The sequence below is a fragment of the Pisolithus orientalis genome (assembly GCF_024613125.1).
Source record: "Pisolithus orientalis strain OTSU chromosome Unknown F5J12scaffold_7, whole genome shotgun sequence".
NCBI classification, from domain to species: domain Eukaryota; kingdom Fungi; phylum Basidiomycota; class Agaricomycetes; order Boletales; family Pisolithaceae; genus Pisolithus; species Pisolithus orientalis.
Window position 1 is genome coordinate 260,753 of NW_026260788.1, and position 19,005 is coordinate 279,757.

Sequence of the window (19,005 nt, forward strand, 5' to 3'; positions counted from 1 at the left end):
CCCCCCTGCCAAGGGCTCCTTCGAAACTTGTCGGGTGGAGTGCGCTGATCAGTGACGACGGGTTCTTTATTTCGTCAGATGCATGACGTGATCATGGGCATCCCGTTGAGAAAATTTCGAACGCGCTACTAGTGGTACTAGCGGCGCGGACCCGTTGACGAATCATGCACGTCCCTTAAAATAGCGGCAAACACCCACATGTGCCAATCAGTTGTCCAGGGGATCAAGTGGGATTGTCAATTGAGTTCGTCCATTGCAGGTCAATGGAAGAGGAATCTCAGTTAACCAATGGGAATCGCCGCATTGTACACATAGACCACATAGATCTTGACGCCCGACGTGCCAGCTTGGCCTCCACTATTACGTTGTCTTAAAAATGAATGGTGAGCTTGCTGTGTCTATCTCCATCAACAGCGACCTAAAACAACCGTTTCAAACCAACCTACATGGTTTCTAGAGTCCGCAACTCTAGGAGAACCTGTACCTCTTCGAGCGAGGGCCGATAGGGACGGTCAAGGCAGTGTGGACCTCAAGGATGACGACAAACGCACTCTAGTCGATCCGGACGTCGTTCGTGACGTGTGAGTCCTCATGTTGTTGGTCTACTATCTCTGCTCAGCACCGACTGTATTAGTGTGATCGGTCTGTCTGACGGTCTCACTGTCCCCTTTGCTCTCACAGCCGGTCTTTCGTCCCTCGGGGAATCCAGACTTGTGGTTCTTGGCGGTATGGCAGAGCTCATTGCGGGCGCTATCTCCATGGGCATTGGTGGCTTCCTCGCGTCCCAAGCTGAAAGAGATCACTACCAGTTCTTGAAACGACGCATCTCCGCTCGGGTGCAACGTAGTTGCGATGATGACATCGAAAGAGAAGTATACGCGATACTAGGACCCGCTGGAGTTGACGAGCGCACCGCGCAGGCGGTCACCAACAGTTTGCGAGCTGTCGAATCTGAAGGGAGCGAAGGTCCAATCGATGAGGAACGACAACAACTTACATGGAAAGATGACGTCAGACTCACTACGTTCCTACTCCAATTCGGTGAAGGACTCAGTACGTAGCAACGCCTCACCCTTCTCCAATTATTTGACCATTATTGCTTGAACAGAGGAGATACCGGCCGAACGACCTTACCTCTCTGCCATAACAATCGGACTTGGTTACTTGGTTGGCGGCATTATCCCCTTGGTCCCGTACTTTTTCATCAGTCGCGCACACATCGCGTTGCTTTATTCTTGCATCCTCACTGGCCTCGTCTTGCTTGTCTTTGGCGCCGTTAAAGCTCGAGTCACTGGTGCCAGCGACAATGCGGCAGGATACGTATGGGGCGCACTAAGTACCTTAATGGTAGGTGGGGCTGCAGCAGGCGCTGCGTACGGAATTGTCGCGTTCTTTGAACGGAAGCCATAAATTCAAGTCAGGTTCGGCTGCTCCTCACCATACGGTGTAGTGGACTGCAATAGCAAGAGTAACCCTACTACATCCGCAAGATACCACGTGTACGATTGCATCTATGGCTTGCAATACCACGGTTATTCAGACTCGTCAAAGAATGCATAGTGTGGGAAGTTCGTAATGAACTTCGGCCCAGTCTAACCTATAGTAGGGAGTTGCACGATTTCCTCGAGGCGCAATGTACACCCGATGTAGATCGTTGCAATAGGTAAAACTCTTAATGTGCAGTAGGATCAATACGTAGCATCATAAATCCGTCAGCACAGGGAAAAGACAGCAAGCTTCCACAACACTACGGGACCTACATATTAGTAGGCGAAGAACACCCTGCTATGGTGTTTTAATCTTCGTCAATTTGTGGTATCCTAACTTCTGGTGACTAGTTTGTCGACGACTTCTCTCGTTAGCCACCAGATCTATGTAACTGTAGGGACCGTCTTTGACAAAATAACAAGGAATGACTAGTCCTTTTGCATGGATTGAACGTTTTTTGCTTGGGAATACTCTTTAGAACGTGGAAAACCTCTAACTTACGTAATTGTCTAGCTACCCGCGGTTACTAATCAGCTCGCCGCTGTGGAGGGGGAGGGACCTCGTCAATAGGTGGTGACCCCTAGCACCGCACTTTGGGGCTGCAAGCGATACGACGACAGAAGGCAAGCTGCCTTGCACAGGTTTTAAATTGCGCTGCAAATTTCTCGTTTGGTTTCTGTCTTGGATTGCGAGTGGCGGAACAGGCGCAGCGAAAGCGATTGCAGCAATTCATTGGAGTCTTCAACCGAGTGAGAAGTGGATCAGGAGACCAAACGCCGCACTCCTTCTCAAGCTGCTACGACCTACGAGCGTTCTGGATTCCCAACGTCTGTAGTCCTCTGGAATGCTGGTACAGACGTCTGAAACGGCCGTGAATTTGCTCGCTGAAGATGAGTTTGGGATCGTGTACTTCATCCAAAATGCCCAGCAGTTTTGGTCCGGTATGTTCCATGCTTCCATGTCAGGTGTTACCTCTTCACATCGATATTTTGGGTTGAACATTAGAATTGGATGACCTCCTTCGCGTCCCGGCTGAGGTAACATTGTCGTTGCTAGACACGACTCTCAGGAGGTTTACATCCTTATGTGCTTCTTATCATGGTTCGTTGCTCCATTCTTGATTGCACTCTGACAATTGATCCTATTATTTCCGATGGTCAGAGCAATACCTCCAGAGCCCATTGCAGTTGGAACATGCTTGCCAACAGCTCTTGGATTCGGAGTTATTCACATTCCACTCTGAGCGGATGTGCGAGCTGATTATCGAAGATGCCCAATCAGTAACTAGTCCTCGTATCTGCGCACCCACGCCAAACTCATTTCTCCGTAGAAAACAGATCCTCACGTGCAACTCATATTATACAGCATTCTTTTCTACTACGGACGTCGACATACAAGCTTTCTCCGTTCTAGCAAGCGATGGAAACCCGTGATACCCTTGCTGATGGATCACGTCCTGGTCGAGATAGATCCTGAGACCGAATTCATGAATCTCGCCCCGAGCTCCGCGAGCGGTTCTCGACAGAGCGTCTTTATGGGTCCCGTGACAATCGAAGCCAAACTGAGGTGCCTCAGTGTTAGGTTGCTCTACGAAGTGTGCCGGGTACAAAATTTGTCTGTGCAGGACCTCCGTATGTTGTTGTCGAACCATCGGTTTCAGGTTTTAGTTTCTGTTAACCTCCCTTCTCAGGTGTCTTCACCAATTCGTTCATAGACCACTTATTCGAGCTTGTCGAGCAAACCAAGTTTGTACCAGACGAGACATTTAATTATTCGGTTATCAAACTTCTGGTAAGCAACCCTTCAAATTTTCCGTGAGCATTGCTGACTATCGCGAAGGTCGCACTTAATGAGCAATTCATGGTGGCAGCGCTGGACAAAAAGACAACTCTCTCATCTGGGACAGCCCCCGAAGTTCAAAATCGAGTAATACATGTGTTGACGTCTCGCCTTGGATCCAGTAAAACCTTCGGCGAGAACATGATCTTCATGCTCAACCGTGCATGTATGTTATTAGATTTGGCTTTCTGCATAACTCTGACCAATTTTTGGCAGCCCAGTCAGCCGATGATCAATGCATGCAATTGCTAGTGTTGAAGCTTCTGTATATTCTTTTCACTTCCAAAGCCACTTCGGAGTTTTTCTACACCAACGATCTCTGCGTTCTCGTGGATGTCTTCCTACGTGAAGTGGTCGATCTTGGTGAGGAGAACGAATCTGTGAGTACACTTCAATCGCATAATGACCTCGACCTTCATGCTCATGGTTGTTACTAGCTGCGGCAGACGTATCTTCGTGTCTTACACCCTCTGCTTACGAAGACGCAACTCAGGGATGTGCCTTATAAGCGGCCTCAAATAGTCATGACATTAGAGTCTTTGATACGACAAACGCAGTTCCGAGAAGTTAACCCGACAACAAAACGTTTAGTGGAACGGTGTCTTAGCGGCGACTGGTGTATGCAGTTGCGGAAGTCGTCATTCGACAGGGATGCTATCACAGCCGAAGAGCAATTCCGTGAAGCTAGTCCTAGTCGTGAGGTAGTGGCGTCAACGATGCATGATACCTCTCCGGCTCAAACACCGATGTCCGCCACGTTGGAGCGCTCGTCAAGCATGTCTAAACCGAAGCATATCAAAAGCAGCCGCAGCATAGATAACTTAAAGGTCACGCTATTTTCACGGCTAGGCATAGAAACGCACAGGAGGCCGAGCGTGGAAAGTGCCCCAACCTTCGGTGGCGCTACTTCTGGGGCCACGGGGACTGCGACCAGAAGACCCTCCAAATCGGGATCCGTGGACAACGGAACTTTCCCTTCTCACCAATACGCAACCCGTCATGCAAATCTTCATGCGTCACCATCATCACCTGGTGCAATCAGCCTTCCCTCCAACCCTACAGCAGTGCCTCAGAAATTACGCAGGCCACCGCCACCGCCGCCTGTAAGGCGGAAATCACCGCCAACCGCTGTTGGCATGACTAATGGCGGAGCCATTATTACCGCTATAGCGAGTTCTTCGTCTTCGGTTCTTAAGAAACTCGGCAATAGCAGGGGAATGTCATGATCCGGTGAGGGCGGGCATACACGCTCAAACGTATCTTTTTGCTTTTCATTTACAACGACTAGATCTGCCATAGCCTCACTACGCGCTGTTCCATCTCTTTACGAGATACCCTACCTGCCTCTCAATGGTGGCTTAGGGCATCTTATTATGCCATGGGACAGCCTATTGTGCCTTAACCTTGACCTACATACTGTAAGCACTAATTGCACTTGTCACTGAGTTTGGAGCTACAGCCGAAAAGGTTATAATGCGTATGTCATAATGCGTAGTGCACAGCTTCTGAGGGGAAATTTTGATCAAGTATCATTCACCACCAGCTAAATTGCATGCTGATAGTACAAAATTCTCATCATGCACTGGATTTCGTCGATCCCATTCGCATGCGTTATGACCTTTCCTACTGTATCTGCTTTCAATTTTTTCAAACGAAGGCTTCGAATCTACTGGACTCAAGGGACAGGAACACATTAAGAGGAAAACAAACAACTTTTACCTTTCTCCGTAGGGTACATCTGCCATCTTACTGAGACCCACAGGGGTGGTAAGTCTCTGCGAAGCTTGAAAACGGGCGTTTTGAGAGAATTTGTACATCGGGTTTTGCCGAGCCTCTGTCTTGCCAGCCAAACTTGGAAAATGAGAACGTCTGTCGGAGGAGCTGAGCCAATACGTTCAGCGGCAACAATGTCTTCAACGGAAGCAGGGACCGTCGATGGTGAAAAGGCAGAATAAGAACAAAAAGAAACCAAGGCACTCCCTACGACCGCATCAGCTCAGAAAACTCACTGAGAAGCAGGAGTTAGATGCACTCGATCGTGCAGCAATGGAATTCGTGAGCAAGCCAAGGTCTTATATATCGCAATCACCCTGCAATTCACTTTTTCGTATAGGAGCCACCGAATGATCTGCGAGCTTTCGCCGATCTGCCCATATCGACTCACACGAAACGCGGTACGCGAATACGTGAACGTATGAACAAGTCGTGTGTACTTACTGTTCTCAGGTCTGAAGAAGTGCTTCTTTGTTGAGATGACGGGTATTCAAGCGTCAAGTATACCTGTATCGCTCAAAGGCAAAGATGTATTGGGTGCGGCTCGTACAGGCAGTGGGAAAACACTTGCATTCTTAATCCCCACACTTGAGATTCTCCTATCGTCGTAAATGGGGCCCTCAGGATGGTCTTGGTGCTTTGATTATTTCTCCAACTCGTGAACTCGTGAGCACCGTTTTTCCTCTCAAGCTCTGGTTGGTTTCTAGGGTTGTTGCAGGCGGTTCAGATTTTTGAAGTCTTGCGATCAATCGGGTGCTTCCACGGCTTCTCTGCTGGTCTTGTCATCGGAGGAAAGAGTCTCAAAGATGAACGTGACCGATTATCTAGAATGAATATTCTTGTGGCGACCCCTGGAAGGCTTCTTCAGCATCTGGATCAGACTTTCGGGTTCGAGTGTGACCACCTTCAAGTACTTGGCCAGTGGCTATTTGTATCTGCGCTTTCCAACACTGACGTGGGTATTATAGTCCTCGACGAAGCTGACCGTATACTCGACATGGGATTTGCTCGAACTCTGTCCGCGCTTCTTTCTCATCTCCCAAAATCTCGTCAGACTCTGTTGTTTTCCGCCACTCAAACCCAATCAGTTGCACAGCTAGCGCGCCTTAGCCTAAAAGACCCGGCTTTCATCGGTGTCGGCGAAGAGCAAAGTAAAATAGACACGCCCGGGACGCTGTCGCAATACTACAGTATATGCGAGCTCGACAAAAAACTTGATGTTCTCTGGTCCTTCATCAAGGTGCACCTGCAGTCAAAAGTTCTTGTCTTCCTATCAAGTGGAAAACAAGTACGTTTTGTATTTGAAACGTTTCGTAGGATGCAGCCAGGCGTTTCGTTACTCCACCTCCATGGAAAGCAGAAGCAATCTGCTAGACTAGCGGTGTACACTCGTTTTACATCCTCACAACATGCAGTTCTCTTTGCGACTGACATCGCAGCTCGTGGGTTGGACTTCCCCTCTGTGGATTGGGTCTTGCAGGTAGATGCGCCTGAGGATGTTGAGACTTATATACACCGTGTGGGTCGGACAGCACGGTATGACAGCTCAGGAAAGGGCCTTTTACTTCTACTTCCTAGTGAGGAGAAGGGCATGTTGGCCGCCCTTGAGAAAAAGGGGGTCAAGATTGAGCCCATAAAAATCAGGGCCAGCAAAACGCGCAGTATTCAGAACGAGCTACAAAAACTGGCGTTCCAAGATCCGGAGATTAAATACCTTGGACAGCGTGTACGTCGGCGTACTCGTCTCTTGTCGACCTTCGTTCTCACATCTACTCCCAAGGCGTTGGTATCGTATGTTCGTTCCGTGCACCTTCACAGGGACAAGTCAATATTCAAGGTTAAAGACCTCCCCGTGGAGAAATATTCCGAATCGCTAGGCTTACCGGGCACCCCTAAAATCAAATTCTTGAGCAGGGAACAGACGAAGGGTCGCAAGAATGCATCTCGAATCACGACCGTGACTGAAGCCGAAATGGAGTCTGAGCGCGAAGAGGACTCATCATCTGGCGAGCGGAGTAAAAGCTCTCAGGGCCCTGACGAGAGCAACGATTCTGAGAGCTCAGCCGAGGAGAACCAGGGCGCACCACGGAAACTGATGGAATCAGGAAGGTCGGACCTGCCTAAGGTTCGCTGCGTATTGTCCAGGATCCTGTTATTTTCTGCTCACATGGTAATGATGACATAGCCTGCTGTGCGGACAAAGTATGATCGAATGTTCGGGCGCAAAAACCAGAACATTCTTTCCGAGCATTATGCTAAGATGGTTGATCACGAGGACTCTGGCGATGAGGGGTTCATCACACTGAAGCGAGCCGATCATGATCTCCCAGATTCGAAGGAGGCCGATGGGATAGATGTCGAGGACTTGTCAAAACGGAAGCTGAAGTTATCGCGAACGAAACGAATGATTGCAAAATATGGACAGCTCGGACAGAAGCTAATATTTGATGACGACGGAAACCCGCATGAGGTGTATGAAATGGTTCCAGCCGAAGAGTTCTACAAGCATGGATCAGATTCTGTAAGGGAAGCGGGGAGAACGTTTGCGGAAGGAGAAAGAGGTCGGTTGAAGGAGGCTGATGTCTTGGATAAGCAGCTTGCCAAAGAGAAAAAGCAGGAGAAAAAGCGTAAGCATAAGGAACGCGAGAAAGGGGTGAGTGGGTGTATCTGTTTCCGTCATTATGACACTGACCAGGCTAACGTGTACAGCTTCGCAACAATGAAGAAGGGCTGCATGGACCTATTGTTGCTCCGTTGTCGGACGATGACGGTTATGTTACTCCCGACTTTGACTTACCCTCAGAGAGTGAGTCAGAAGTGGAACCACCACCAAAACGTAGGAAGCCTTCCGCATCTGGATCACTTCTCCCCCCACGCCCACAAAATCTGGAGGACGAAGAAGAACTTGCTTTGCGCCTCTTGCGCAAGCACTGATGCCAGAGACAACTGCAAGCCGCTCTTCGGTTGGCCCACTCTTCGTTTCGTAGTAAATGTTCACTTCAGATATCATGTAGGTGAACTTTGGGTATCTCGTAGTCCACGGCACGTTCCCAGCGTGCAATGTATTAGGTCTACATGGTGCGTCCAACACCATGATGAGACTCTACAAGAGTGAATGCCCGTTGTGCGATATCCTTATCATCTTGGAAGGTAAGTGTTCTGATAGCATCATCTACTGCAACGAATTCCGGACGGAAATCCTCCGAATCAGTTTGTGTACCCTCTTCCTTTTCGCCACAGACAATGGTCAAATACCACCAGATAACTTTTGTCCCCTTTTGCCCCAGGTCTCTAAGGGTGACAGCGAAAGATTCTCTAGAATCATCCACGACTCGCGGCTGGTCAAGCATGTTGGTACGTGGTAGGGGAGCTCTGGTCGTCATCCTACATGGTAAAAGCTTGCACGGATACCCTGTCTCTTCGAAAGTCTCCCGAACTGCGGCCTCTTCTATGCTTTCTCCGCAGTCCTTTCGACCCTTGGGCAGTACGTAGATGTTGTCCGCACAATCATGCAAAACGCATATCTGCCATTTTCCCGTCGTATCACTTCGGAAGAGTACTGATCCTGCACAGATGACGAATGCCTCGCTAAAGAGGACTGGAGAGGCATGCGGCCGTGGCAATCCTTGCATTTCTGGAAACGTGGATCAGCGATATACATCTTGCAAGCACCTTGTACCCATACAGTATGGAAAAACTGAAGGTCCCAACTCTTGTGAACGTTTCTGGCCTAAAAGATTATGTTACGTAAGCAACATGATTACGTGATATATGATGTTAGATAAGCCACTCGGGCCTTCGGCCGCTGTGGAAGCCAGCGTGGTAACAAGTGCTAGCTGTATCGAGCACTACAGCCAAGGAACACGCTTTGGAACTACGAGACTGGACTACCCACACGACTTCCATCGACTTAGATACCTCAAATCTGGAGTCATTACGGACTGGGAGGACTATGGCTCCAGATATTGAACATCCGGATAGCGAAAGATATCCTTTTGGAGGAATACCCAGCTCAAAGCAAGGTAGGGTGCAGACCGCGCAAGAAAGTGGTGTGAGTTGACCGCCGTGAAGGAGATGTCTCTCCGTAGTCGTTCCTCGACTTGAGGTCAAGCAGTGCGACCACACAAGAAACCCACTGACAGCGGTTGTTCCCCGTCCTTTCGTCATCGCATGCTCATGGTTTCTATATAGCAGGCGATAGGCGACTGTTAATCAAGCTCGGCTTGTCGTTCTTCCTTTTCGGGCTCATCAATAACGGTATGTCTAGCCCCACTGTAGAACGTCGAATATAATGCTGAAGCCAATACAGTTCTTTACGTGATCATTTTATCTGCTGCGCTTGATCTTGTACCACCATCCACTCCCAAAGGCATCATCGCCTTCTGTAATATCGCCCCAGCGCTACTTGCGAAACTCGGATGGCCGTACATGTTGAAGGGCAAAATAAGATATACCAGACGTATCGTCGGATGCTGCTTACTTAGTTTCACTGGCATGCTGGTAAGCGAAAGCTACTTGTGCGACGTTAGGAGGGTTGAAGGGTATTCTCAGGCCGTTGCCCTGCACGAAGCTCTACTTTCAAGGCTCTTTGGAATCTGCCTCGCTTCCCTCTCTTCTGGTGAGCGTGAGCGTTTATGTCCCGCTTATGATGAATTCTAAAGTGACGCAGGCCTCGGTGAACTCACCTTCCTACAGTTGTCTACCACTTACAGCCCAGCGGCCATCGGGGGCCATAGCGTCGGGTAAGCCGAATGTATGTCTTGGTTGGTAATGTTGAGTTGAGTACCTTCCAGCTATTGGTCATCCGGAACTGGAGCTGCAGGACTTCTCGGCGCCTTCCTTTGGTGGGAATTACGTGCGTTAGGTGTTGAAGTTGGCGTTGGGATCTCATCGGTAAGCCAGCGGGACTTGCAGAATGGCGTACAGTGGACTGAACCATGTTCCTTCCAAGGTACTGCCATTTGTTATGCCACTCACGTACTTCCTTCTACTTCCACGGCCGGCTGCTTTCCTTGATCCTACAACCTCTATTGCCTATTCTGCACTTCCATTCGATGATCCTGAGATACCCACAATCGACACGTCGGAAGCGTCTTCACTTCTCGAGAACGAGCCTAAATCCGAAGCGGTTTTCCTGACAGCTGCAGACAAGTGGCGATTGTTGAAACCTATGCTATTCAAATACATGCTCCCACTTTGTGAGCTTTCGTGCTTTGCTGTATACGTGCACGTGTACTAATAGCCTTTGGTAGTCTGTGTTTACCTTGTGAGTACATCTCTGCAACGATACCGAAGCACTCACCCTTGTCATCATAAATCATAGTACGAATATACTATCAATCAAGTAAGTTATTCATTGCACTCGAGAACGCAAGTTTCTGAGTCCACTTTCAGGGTATTCGCGCCGACCCTTCTGTACCCAGTGCCTTCGCCGGAACGATATGGCCTTTTAAGCAAAATCATACATTCTGTGAGGGACTATTACCCACTGTGGCAGGTACGTCGCATATTCTGCCACCCTTTAGACAATGACCCACCCACGGTACCTTGGATTTATGTAGCTTGTTTACCAAACGACGGTATTCATATCTCGTTCTTCCATATCTCTTGGAATTCCGCCATTGTCTGTTCGACTCCTTCCACTGCCAGCTATAGTCCAACTTGCGATTCTGATAACCTTGGCATATGAATCGGCATTTGGCATATTCTCTGAAGATTATGAAGGGCACAGTATCGCGTTTGTTTTTGTTCTCGTCAGCATGGAGGGCATCTGTGGCGGCCTCGCTTAGTGAGTCTAGTGATACCTTCTAGTCCGTGACCACGGATGATACCTGAACGTTTTTCGTTAGTGTCAACGTTTTCTATCGGATCAACCAAGAGCGTCCAGATCCGTCGACTGTGGAGAACGAGGAGCTGGCGAAACAGGAATGCGAGTTCAAGATTGGTTCGTTAGGATTTTCAGACAGTTCGGGCATCCTGTTTGCTTCTCTCTTGGCTATGCCAACTGAGATAGAGCTTTGCAAGCTACAAGTAGCAAGAGGAAAACTCCTTTGCCAAGGGCTGTAATGTGCATTGCACTTCCTTATGCCTACACTACACTATGACTACTGCTATTAATCATCTTGATCAATTTTGTACAGTAGGTGTACCAGAGGTGAGAGAAATGCGACACCCACAGAAACTACAAGATGTATAAAGGGCCTGCTGGACAACTGGGGACATCTACATTGGGAAGGGTCTTGGGGACCCAACATAAATGCCGAACGACTGCCAGGTCTCCTGCAGGTGATGTTCAGGTACATAGTCGGTCGCGGGATGAAATGCAACGGGTTGGGTCGCTGGAATGTGATTAGAAGAGGAATGTACAGAGTTGCGATGCTGCGACCCAACCCCACTTTGTTGCAAGGAGTATGGCTGACGGTCGACGACAGAGTCTGAATGAAAATAGTGTGACCGATTGTTATGCGGGAATGTTGAATCCGAGTAGCTACTTATGTCATTTCCGTAGTGTTCGACTTGATGTGGGTCCGGAGGTGGAGGGTGAGACATGTGGTTACGACATGGCAGCGGGAATTCCGACTGAGAGTGAGAGAACTGGCTCGCATCTGGTTGGAACTGGTGCGGCCCAATCGACGGTACAGGTGAGGAGAAATGAAGCTGCGCACGTTGTTCGGTAACCTGTTCCATCGACTGACGATCCCTGTGACTCCTTCCGTGCCATGTCGTAGAGTACCCAATGGAAGATGTCGGCGGAAACGGAGGATGTCGTGCAACCCCAGGAAATGAGGAATGGGCGGGTTGCCATTGGTTCTCCGTAGTCAGTGATCCGCCCTCAAGAGGAGCCTCACTATCTTGTTCGGAACAACCATCATCCCATCGAGCGTCAGATATCTCAGAGTTGAGATGTCCATCAAAATCCAACCACTGTTCACGCAGCATAGGATGTAAGTTCGGGAAGTTTGTAACTTCCATGTCTGAGGTGCCAGCCGCCTCAGGCCGGGTGGGGTCTTCTATGGCAGCAGTGACAGAGCGACCGCTGCCGGATCCCAGTGTGGACCTCACCGGTGCCTTTATTGATACCTTGCGGGTCTGACCACTGAAGATAGTCAGCTCGTCTTTGGGTCCGTCGTGGGCCGATAGAGTAAAAATATCCTTGTTATGGTCCACTACTGGAGTAGAAGTCTTATGGGCGTTCTCCGCCTTTTGCAAGAGTCGCTGAAGGATAGGCTGCGGAGCTCGTCAACAGAGTGCAACAGTATACCACAACGTACGAACCAGAAATTTGCCCGCACGACTACCATATGTGGAGGCATCTTTGAAGAGGTCAACAGCCTGGTCGTAGTTGTTAGCATTACAACCAACTCAGCTACTATATTGCTAACCCTGCGAAATCCTGCCAGGGCGGCACTGGTAACCTTCGACCGTGTACCTCTACTTGTAGTGTGCGTCACCACAGAGGATAGTACAACCTGTAGAAATCAGAAGGGGTCGCCAAAGATCGTAACTGTCTTACAGCAGACGAAAATGCGTGCGACCATATACACCACAAACGTGCGATTTGGACTGGGTGGAGGTCAAATTGATTGCGTAGGCTCGCAAGAAATTCCCAGGAACTTCGATAGCCCGCTAAGAACGAAGGTGCATATGGGCTTTTCATTGGATTCGCAGGGTTGCTGGAGACAGCCTCGGCAAAGAAACATCGATGAATATACAGCAGAGCTATGCAGCAGAGGTTAGTGAGCAAGTAAGGAGTTGGTCATATCACGGCAGTACGGACTCATGTTCCGGTAATTAGAAGGCATGTAGTATTTCATTGTCTCCTCCAGTCCTGCCCCCGCCTTAGGAGGACACTGTGCATAGATCGGTAAATTCATATCTCGAATCTTCCGATCAAGCTCAGTGATATCAGAGTACTTCGGGACTTTTGCAGCTTGCATGTGCTTAATTACAGCAGACACACAATCACGTGCAAATTTCGCTCTCCAGGCTGGAACTGTCAAAAAGCGAAGTTCAGCCGGTTAGTGAGTAGGAACCCATACCACGTACAACTAGGAACCACGGAGCCATCGTCGTTAATACTTGCATCTGGATCATTCGGTAGTTCACAGTCAACATATGGCAGGTGAAATGTTGCAACGCGTCCCGTTGCAAGTGCCTGATGTGCCACATTCCCTCGAATTAATTTTCCACTTCGTCAAGTGCATGCTCCTACCTGCCAACAGTCAGTGATATAGAGCTCCCAGAATAAAGACCGTCTTTTCTGGATTTCTGAGGACGGTAGATGCCAGCGAACACAATCACGATCTGAACCTGGGTAAGTTGGTGAATGGGCGTTGGGTCCAAGGCTTACGGAGGCCAATCTAACGAGACGGATTTTAAGGCAAAGCCGAGCAAAGAATGGGCTCACGCACACTTTGCGCCAACCTCGTTGCAAGCCCGAGTATATTCCACATGCCCTCAACATTATTGTCACCGCCGAAAACTCCCTGAACCATAGCCAGTAGTGCAAGCGCCTTGCACGGTCGCGACAGACGGCGTCCGGTCTAACACTGGCTCAAGGTTCAGCGCCGCCCTCGTTAGCTCGACATATATACGTGCTTCCTCATTATCGGGTGCGGAAGGCAGTGCATCATCCATCTGCGCCCCAAGACAAAATACAACGAAGAGTAAAGCTAGGTCGTGTGGGCCTTTGCTGAAATGTTCAGTGCTGGATTCCAATGTGGACGTCACTGGACCCGAAGGGATAAGATCTCTAGCTTCACTGTACCATGATGGAAGACACTCTTCCATTAACTGTCGCCTGGTCACCGGGCCGAAGAACCACGGTGCTTGGGACAAATACAGTTCACTTAGTTGCTGAGCACGTTTCCAAGGAGGAAGCCAGTTGTGTATTAGGTAGTCGAGATCAATGGCGCCTTGGAATGCGGGCGGGGGGAATGGAAACAACGCTGAAAGGCGCTTCACTTTCTTGGGCAAGTCACACGATGAATCAGTGTCTCCTGCAACTGATGGCAGTGAAACACCGGCGGTTTCTCCCTAACAAAATCTTTAGCTTCCTTGCAGAAGGCATCCAGTTGCGGACTCACTATCAGTAAGCTCTGCCAAGTTGGCGATCAATGAGCCTCTGGATCTGTGAAGCGCCATATATGCCACACACCTCCGCACCAGCAGAGGGACCATAAAATGTCGCGGCACCGTCGTCCCTCAATGCCAACGTACCAAACGCTTCGATATTGCTAGACAGTTCGTCCACGTTTGAATTCCCACTGGCGGTAGTGTCCTCCTCCGCAGCGGCATAGAGTTCGATGCTAGACTTGACCGAAAGTAGATCCCTGCTTAGCAGAGGATGTTGCTCGCCAGGCGAGACGCTCGATTGCAAGATTGCAAGTGCATCCTCAAGATGTCGGATGCGATCACTCATTCGAGACATCTTATCATGAAGTTGTTCCGTGTCCGCTAAAACGAACCTATCGCAGCACGATCGTCATATATGGCTAACAGATCCGTCGTTCCTAGTACTCACCGAGTACCCTGGCCAGTGATAAGGCTCCCTAATCAAACCAATAAATTAACGATTGCCGAGTGCTCTCTAACAGTTTGACTCACCGTTGGGACAGATAGCAGAGCAACCTCGACGTGTACACGACGAACATGGCACTGTCTTGTCGCATCTTAATTTCAACCTGGAAAACAAATGCTCAAGCAGAGTTGTATGGGATATCAGAAAGTACGTAGGGATACCTTCGACACTCTGCACACGATATCGCACCTCGGTTGCGTTTCTGCTCCTTGTCGATGGATTTCTGGATAACCTTTCCCTCCGAGCGAGCATTCTCGCGCGGCATTAGAAACGCACTTCACTGGACTAGAAAACACTGGGAAAGATAGCACGAGGATGACAGCACATTCCGCATGTATTTGAAGGTCATGGCACCGAGCGCTATTCTACTGTACCACTCACCGTGTTAGGTAACGCTAAATGTTAAATTAGCCATTTAATTACGAGAGCCTAGAGCCCGCAAGTTGATCACCTGTTATGCCGCAGAACGCATTGCGAATGTGATGGTGTCCTTCACCGCAACACATTTTATTATGTACGCCAGGTCCATTCACGGGGGTCATGTTTTTCATCACCAATGGCGCCTTTACTAGGAGGTGAAGCTTGGATTCCTCAAGGTTCTGCCGGGGTCCATAGGGACTATACTGTGCAATATGACAGGGGATAACATGCGGGACACCGGGAAGCTTCTGGGTGTCATGGTGGCACCCCCTGGTAGAGGCAGGCACTTTTCAGCGTGCGTGCCCAGGATTTTTCCGATGTCCGCGCAGTGGTCTGCTCACCTGCGTTCCTTGCAGTGGAAAAGACCACGTAGGTGGACTCGATGGTGTTTCCCTCTCATGTACAGATGACAGTACCTGACGGGAGGCTGAATTATTAATGGGGCAGCTTCGCAGTAGCCTGACTGCTTAATCAATTTGCAGCGGTGGCATGAGATAAAGCCGTGGATCGCCCCAACCACGATCCACTTGCAAGGTGTGAGGCCAAGTGCTGCAGTCGATCGACGTGCGACCACGGACAGCCGAGTAAAGATTAAGGCATGCGCATTGCGTGTGGCCCCTAGGATCCGTTCCGAGAGGACCGGGTCAGTATTCACCTGGTGAAGATAAACTGGGAAAAGTGCACCAGCAAGGTATGTCACAAATGTGCCAACGGCGAGGTCAGGTACACCTATTGCATTATCCTGGTGATCCCATCCTCGCGATATTCATTGGAATGACAGATTTCCCTCCCACTGTGAAGACAGTGAATATATATAGGTGATGACCCGGGCCACATGAGCAAGAAATTATATACGGTGATCGGGGAGATATCATTAAATCAACTACACTGTCATTACTATTACCTTGGACCACCGTCAAACTTCGTCACTCCCTTTAGTCCGACTTCTGCTTCCCAGATGCCGACCAGTTCATCCCAAACCAACTGCCGGGCCGCGCAGCAGTGGTCTCTGGCCCAGGCCCAGGCCCTTCCCTACTACCAACGTCGTATCCTTCTGTATCACTCGGCACATCCACTTCTTCAAAACGACTGGACCCCATTCGTTCACGTAAGTCCGAATCAGAAGAGTTGCGAGAAGGCGGCTCGACTTGGTGTCGATGAGCATAGTTCCTGGCGGCCGGCACCAGAAAGTCTAGGAGAGTTGACGGGGGACCGCCAACTATCAGTCGATGCGGTACCCTGGTGAAGGAAGGCAGCCCCTGAAGCTATGATGCCTGGGCCATATGAGCGCCAAAGACCCATAACAAGTTGAGCGGGTCCGGATGCTGGGTCCGTGAGGTTTGGCGCAGCACCTGTGTGAGTTGCTGCAGAGAGACCGCCAGAAGACTGAATTTGAGATGTCTGACCAAGCACGCCTGAAACCTGTTCCCAGATGGCACGGAACCGCTCCTGCACGAAGGCGTACAGACGAGCCTTGAATGATGCAAGGGTCGCATCAATTTCGGCTTCGTGAGAATGAAAGAAGGGTTGTAGGTGATTGATGTAGATATACGAGGATCCCTGCGTCTGCGGAAGTACGAGGTAAAGTAGGAAGAGCGTCTTCAGGAAGTAATACATTGGGATCCTGGATCATAAAATGAGTGCGGTATGAAGCGGCTAAACTAACGACGCACCATGACACCAGCCATTCGGCAACGTATTCAACCCCAACTATGCATCCCAGCACGGACCAGTACATGAGCCACCGCTCAATGTCTTGTTCACACGCCGGCCTGCGCGACAGCGTCTTGTAGGACGCATACCCTGGATAGAGGAAGGCAACAACCGAGCTAGATCGCAGATCGTTAGCAGCAACACGAGCTGTACACTCGGACTACCTGCCTGGTTAAAGATGATATCAAGTAGAAGAACATGACCGTCGTAAGGGATCTTGAATTCGAGCGCAGTTGCCACTGCGGGCCTGCACAAGTACCGCTGCTGGCAGGCTGGCTTACCACGCGTCACGCGGATTACGTGGTCAACTCGCTTATGTAATCAGCAACCCCTGCATAACGTACACTACGACTGACATATGTACCGCAACCTCTACCCAGCTTACAACCTCCAACCACCACCAGTCCCAACCTAAATCGAGGGAAAATAACATAGATAAACCCATGCACAAAGCGCTCCCCGCTGCCGAATAGGTAAACTGGTATGCACTACGCTGGAACGTCCCGTTGCAGAGGAATCCGAGTGGAGAGAAAGCGCAGTTTTACTCGTAGTCGCTATCGCTTTCAGTCTCCCTTTCTTTTCCCTTCACGGGCACACTCCCCGAGGCGGAGGGAGGTGATTTTCTCTTGCGTTTTCTCTCGGTTTCGCGGGTGTTCAATCTGACACCGTATCTAGCGAGTTGCTGTACATAACAATGGTAGATAGGTCGTGAAGATTACTTAAGGAGCGAATCAAATTCACCTTGGTAAGTTCCGTCGAAGGTTGAAGTCCAGGGAACTCCTTTGTAGAGTAAATCCTGAACTGCCCACCGTAGCATTCGCCTTGAATGGGTACTTCCTCTTGGCCGGATATACGTGAGAATAGGTCGAAGCAACGATACCGAAGGAAGAAGTAACCCTCGACTTTAACGGCAAGGTCCTACAACCGTTGACGGCGTGAGTGATGGTGGAAGGAGTGCAGCAAAAATTCGGTACGGAAAAGAACAATACGCACTGAAAAAGCAAAAAGAAGTGCTCTTCGGCCGTCGTAGTCAATTACAGTAGGCTGGACAAACATCGCGCCTGACAGGGAAGTGGTACACTTCATCTCTTCCGTGACGGAGCTGCCGAGGTTTGTGGGAGTTACGGAGGACAGCAGCGCAGGCATGTTTTCATGCGAGCCACTCTGGTTCAGTGTTGATGTAGTATGTGGATTCGCATCATAACGCGGGTACCGGTGGTAGTTTGGTGTGCAAGACGATGAGCATTGAGGAAGGTCCAGGCTACCCGTGAAACGCGAGAGCTGACGTGGTTCGCGCCCTGAAACCTGTGCGGATTCTGGGGCACGCACGGGGAATAGGTCCACACAACACAGCAGACCGAGTGTCTGGACTTCCCTAGGGGGCAACATCGCATCGATGCTCCTTTAGTTGAGTGCGTTCATGAAGAGGCGACTCACGAGTAATCACATAACTCCTTTTCATATTGGGACTCAGTACCATAGTTAAACACCTGGTATAACTTGAGCTGGACGACAGGAGGCGGATCAAGAGGCCTTCGATCCACCCTTGCATACCTAGCCACGGTAGCGGTGAGCCACGGGTCATAGATAAAAATGGGTACTATAGACACCTACTTTCTGCCCAGATCAGCTTTTTGAATCTCCTTCAACTCCGCACGGATAGTTTGTCCCTGGAAATAGCCAGACGCAAAGTGGATTGGACGATTGATCGAGGATACGTTCATGCGACGTGGTGAGGCTGGTGAGCGCAGGGAGGACTCCATGACGAAGCGATCGCAACCAACACAACACAAGGGCGGATCTTTATCAATATATGGCGATCGCTTTGCGGTGTGCAGAACGTAAGCCAGTGTCGTCGAGCTCGATGTTCTTGCGAAACAGAGAGGTGAGTGTTGTGTCGACGTATCGGGATTTCAACGAGCCAAGAAATGGATGTTTGTCGAATCGGTGTGTACCGGAATGGTCGTGAGTTCTTTTTCTCTGGTGAGAACATGTTTGGCCTGTGACTGACTGGCTGGAGACTGGACGTCCTCCTCAACACGCCGTCCAAGCGTCGTCGCAGTCCAGAACTGCCATTGGGATCGACGACCCCTTCATTGACTACTACATTAACAATCGCCTCCATAGGGCGTCCCCCAGTTTCCGGGGATTTGGCTCAACGTCATGGCACTGACCCAGGACGATGGCGGTCC

The 19,005-nt window shown here is 49.9% G+C and overlaps 8 protein-coding genes across 8 annotated transcripts; 4 read left to right on the top strand and 4 right to left on the bottom strand.

The window, feature by feature from the left end:
- The first annotated feature begins 216 nt into the window (after positions 1-216).
- Positions 217-1,871, top strand: F5J12DRAFT_514290 (Ccc1 family). The gene is made up of 4 exons (XM_051739803.1): positions 217-383; positions 458-581; positions 635-1,053; positions 1,109-1,871. Exons 1-4 carry the CDS (start codon positions 377-379, stop codon positions 1,408-1,410), a joined length of 852 nt encoding a protein of 283 aa, XP_051602081.1. The 5' UTR covers positions 217-376; the 3' UTR covers positions 1,411-1,871.
- On the top strand, positions 1,872-4,716 carry F5J12DRAFT_514283 (uncharacterized protein). Its single transcript, XM_051739802.1, has 8 exons — positions 1,872-2,429; positions 2,494-2,589; positions 2,650-2,768; positions 2,819-3,119; positions 3,179-3,279; positions 3,328-3,493; positions 3,544-3,707; positions 3,765-4,716. The coding sequence occupies exons 1-8, from the start codon at positions 2,333-2,335 to the stop codon at positions 4,551-4,553; spliced, it is 1,833 nt and encodes a 610-aa protein (XP_051602082.1). The 5' UTR covers positions 1,872-2,332; the 3' UTR covers positions 4,554-4,716.
- A 409-nt stretch (positions 4,717-5,125) lies between these two features.
- On the top strand, positions 5,126-8,171 carry F5J12DRAFT_815455 (DEAD-domain-containing protein). Its single transcript, XM_051745028.1, is given in 9 exon segments — positions 5,126-5,258; positions 5,278-5,382; positions 5,441-5,501; positions 5,554-5,596; positions 5,694-5,766; positions 5,819-6,826; positions 6,881-7,270; positions 7,304-7,753; positions 7,810-8,171. The coding sequence occupies 9 exon segments, from the start codon at positions 5,187-5,189 to the stop codon at positions 8,032-8,034; spliced, it is 2,427 nt and encodes an 808-aa protein (XP_051602083.1). The 5' UTR covers positions 5,126-5,186; the 3' UTR covers positions 8,035-8,171.
- Positions 8,103-8,822, bottom strand: F5J12DRAFT_514412 (NUDIX hydrolase domain-like protein). Its single transcript, XM_051739804.1, has 2 exons — positions 8,786-8,822; positions 8,103-8,734 (listed from the first exon to the last, which is right to left on the bottom strand). Exon 2 carries the CDS (start codon positions 8,730-8,732, stop codon positions 8,172-8,174), a length of 561 nt encoding a protein of 186 aa, XP_051602084.1. The 5' UTR covers positions 8,733-8,734; positions 8,786-8,822; the 3' UTR covers positions 8,103-8,171.
- A 230-nt stretch (positions 8,823-9,052) lies between these two features.
- On the top strand, positions 9,053-11,244 carry F5J12DRAFT_969457 (batten's disease protein Cln3; the record flags this gene model as incomplete). The annotated part of the gene is made up of 10 exons (XM_051750062.1): positions 9,053-9,122; positions 9,292-9,357; positions 9,410-9,600; positions 9,652-9,718; positions 9,770-9,842; positions 9,894-9,993; positions 10,052-10,308; positions 10,495-10,597; positions 10,662-10,888; positions 10,950-11,244. The coding sequence occupies 10 exons, from the start codon at positions 9,053-9,055 to the stop codon at positions 11,164-11,166; spliced, it is 1,371 nt and encodes a 456-aa protein (XP_051602085.1). The 3' UTR covers positions 11,167-11,244.
- Positions 11,245-11,322: 78 nt separating this feature from the next.
- On the bottom strand, positions 11,323-14,530 carry F5J12DRAFT_890399 (uncharacterized protein; the record flags this gene model as incomplete). The annotated part of the gene is made up of 12 exons (XM_051747405.1): positions 11,323-12,327; positions 12,376-12,432; positions 12,483-12,569; positions 12,614-12,819; positions 12,878-13,093; positions 13,147-13,255; positions 13,313-13,410; positions 13,451-13,460; positions 13,512-13,586; positions 13,651-14,136; positions 14,187-14,198; positions 14,258-14,530. 12 exons carry the CDS (start codon positions 14,528-14,530, stop codon positions 11,323-11,325), a joined length of 2,634 nt encoding a protein of 877 aa, XP_051602086.1.
- Positions 14,531-15,887: 1,357 nt separating this feature from the next.
- F5J12DRAFT_815475 (TB2/DP1, HVA22 family-domain-containing protein) lies at positions 15,888-17,142 on the bottom strand. The gene is made up of 4 exons (XM_051745029.1): positions 16,982-17,142; positions 16,774-16,929; positions 16,285-16,724; positions 15,888-16,247 (listed from the first exon to the last, which is right to left on the bottom strand). The coding sequence occupies exons 1-4, from the start codon at positions 17,011-17,013 to the stop codon at positions 16,036-16,038; spliced, it is 840 nt and encodes a 279-aa protein (XP_051602087.1). The 5' UTR covers positions 17,014-17,142; the 3' UTR covers positions 15,888-16,035.
- On the bottom strand, positions 17,122-18,905 carry F5J12DRAFT_815477 (velvet factor-domain-containing protein). Its single transcript, XM_051745030.1, has 5 exons — positions 18,428-18,905; positions 18,251-18,367; positions 17,807-18,188; positions 17,555-17,731; positions 17,122-17,495 (listed from the first exon to the last, which is right to left on the bottom strand). The coding sequence occupies exons 1-5, from the start codon at positions 18,574-18,576 to the stop codon at positions 17,355-17,357; spliced, it is 966 nt and encodes a 321-aa protein (XP_051602088.1). The 5' UTR covers positions 18,577-18,905; the 3' UTR covers positions 17,122-17,354.
- Between the last annotated feature and the right edge of the window lie 100 nt (positions 18,906-19,005).

Coding starts and splice junctions, on each gene's coding strand:
- F5J12DRAFT_514290 (XM_051739803.1), top strand. Junction 582..634: donor CCGGACGTCGTTCGTGACGT/GTGAGTCCTCAT, acceptor CGACTGTATTAG/TGTGATCGGTCTGTCTGACG. Junction 1,054..1,108: donor CCAATTCGGTGAAGGACTCA/GTACGTAGCAAC, acceptor TTGCTTGAACAG/AGGAGATACCGGCCGAACGA.
- F5J12DRAFT_514283 (XM_051739802.1), top strand. CDS start 2,333: ATGCTGGTACAGACGTCTGAAACGGCCGTGAATTTGCTCGCTGAAGAT. Junction 2,769..2,818: donor TTATCGAAGATGCCCAATCA/GTAACTAGTCCT, acceptor ATTTCTCCGTAG/AAAACAGATCCTCACGTGCA. Junction 3,494..3,543: donor CTTCATGCTCAACCGTGCAT/GTATGTTATTAG, acceptor AATTTTTGGCAG/CCCAGTCAGCCGATGATCAA.
- F5J12DRAFT_815455 (XM_051745028.1), top strand. CDS start 5,187: ATGAGAACGTCTGTCGGAGGAGCTGAGCCAATACGTTCAGCGGCAACA. Junction 5,502..5,553: donor ATCGACTCACACGAAACGCG/GTACGCGAATAC, acceptor TACTGTTCTCAG/GTCTGAAGAAGTGCTTCTTT. Junction 6,827..6,880: donor TTAAATACCTTGGACAGCGT/GTACGTCGGCGT, acceptor TCTACTCCCAAG/GCGTTGGTATCGTATGTTCG.
- F5J12DRAFT_514412 (XM_051739804.1), bottom strand. CDS start 8,732: ATGCAAGGATTGCCACGGCCGCATGCCTCTCCAGTCCTCTTTAGCGAG.
- F5J12DRAFT_815475 (XM_051745029.1), bottom strand. CDS start 17,013: ATGTTCTTCTACTTGATATCATCTTTAACCAG. Junction 16,930..16,981: donor TTGATATCATCTTTAACCAG/GCAGGTAGTCCG, acceptor TCTGCGATCTAG/CTCGGTTGTTGCCTTCCTCT. Junction 16,725..16,773: donor GCCGAATGGCTGGTGTCATG/GTGCGTCGTTAG, acceptor TTTATGATCCAG/GATCCCAATGTATTACTTCC.
- F5J12DRAFT_815477 (XM_051745030.1), bottom strand. CDS start 18,576: ATGGAGTCCTCCCTGCGCTCACCAGCCTCACCACGTCGCATGAACGTA. Junction 18,368..18,427: donor AAAGCTGATCTGGGCAGAAA/GTAGGTGTCTAT, acceptor TACCGTGGCTAG/GTATGCAAGGGTGGATCGAA. Junction 17,496..17,554: donor CTTCGACGGAACTTACCAAG/GTGAATTTGATT, acceptor TGTTATGTACAG/CAACTCGCTAGATACGGTGT.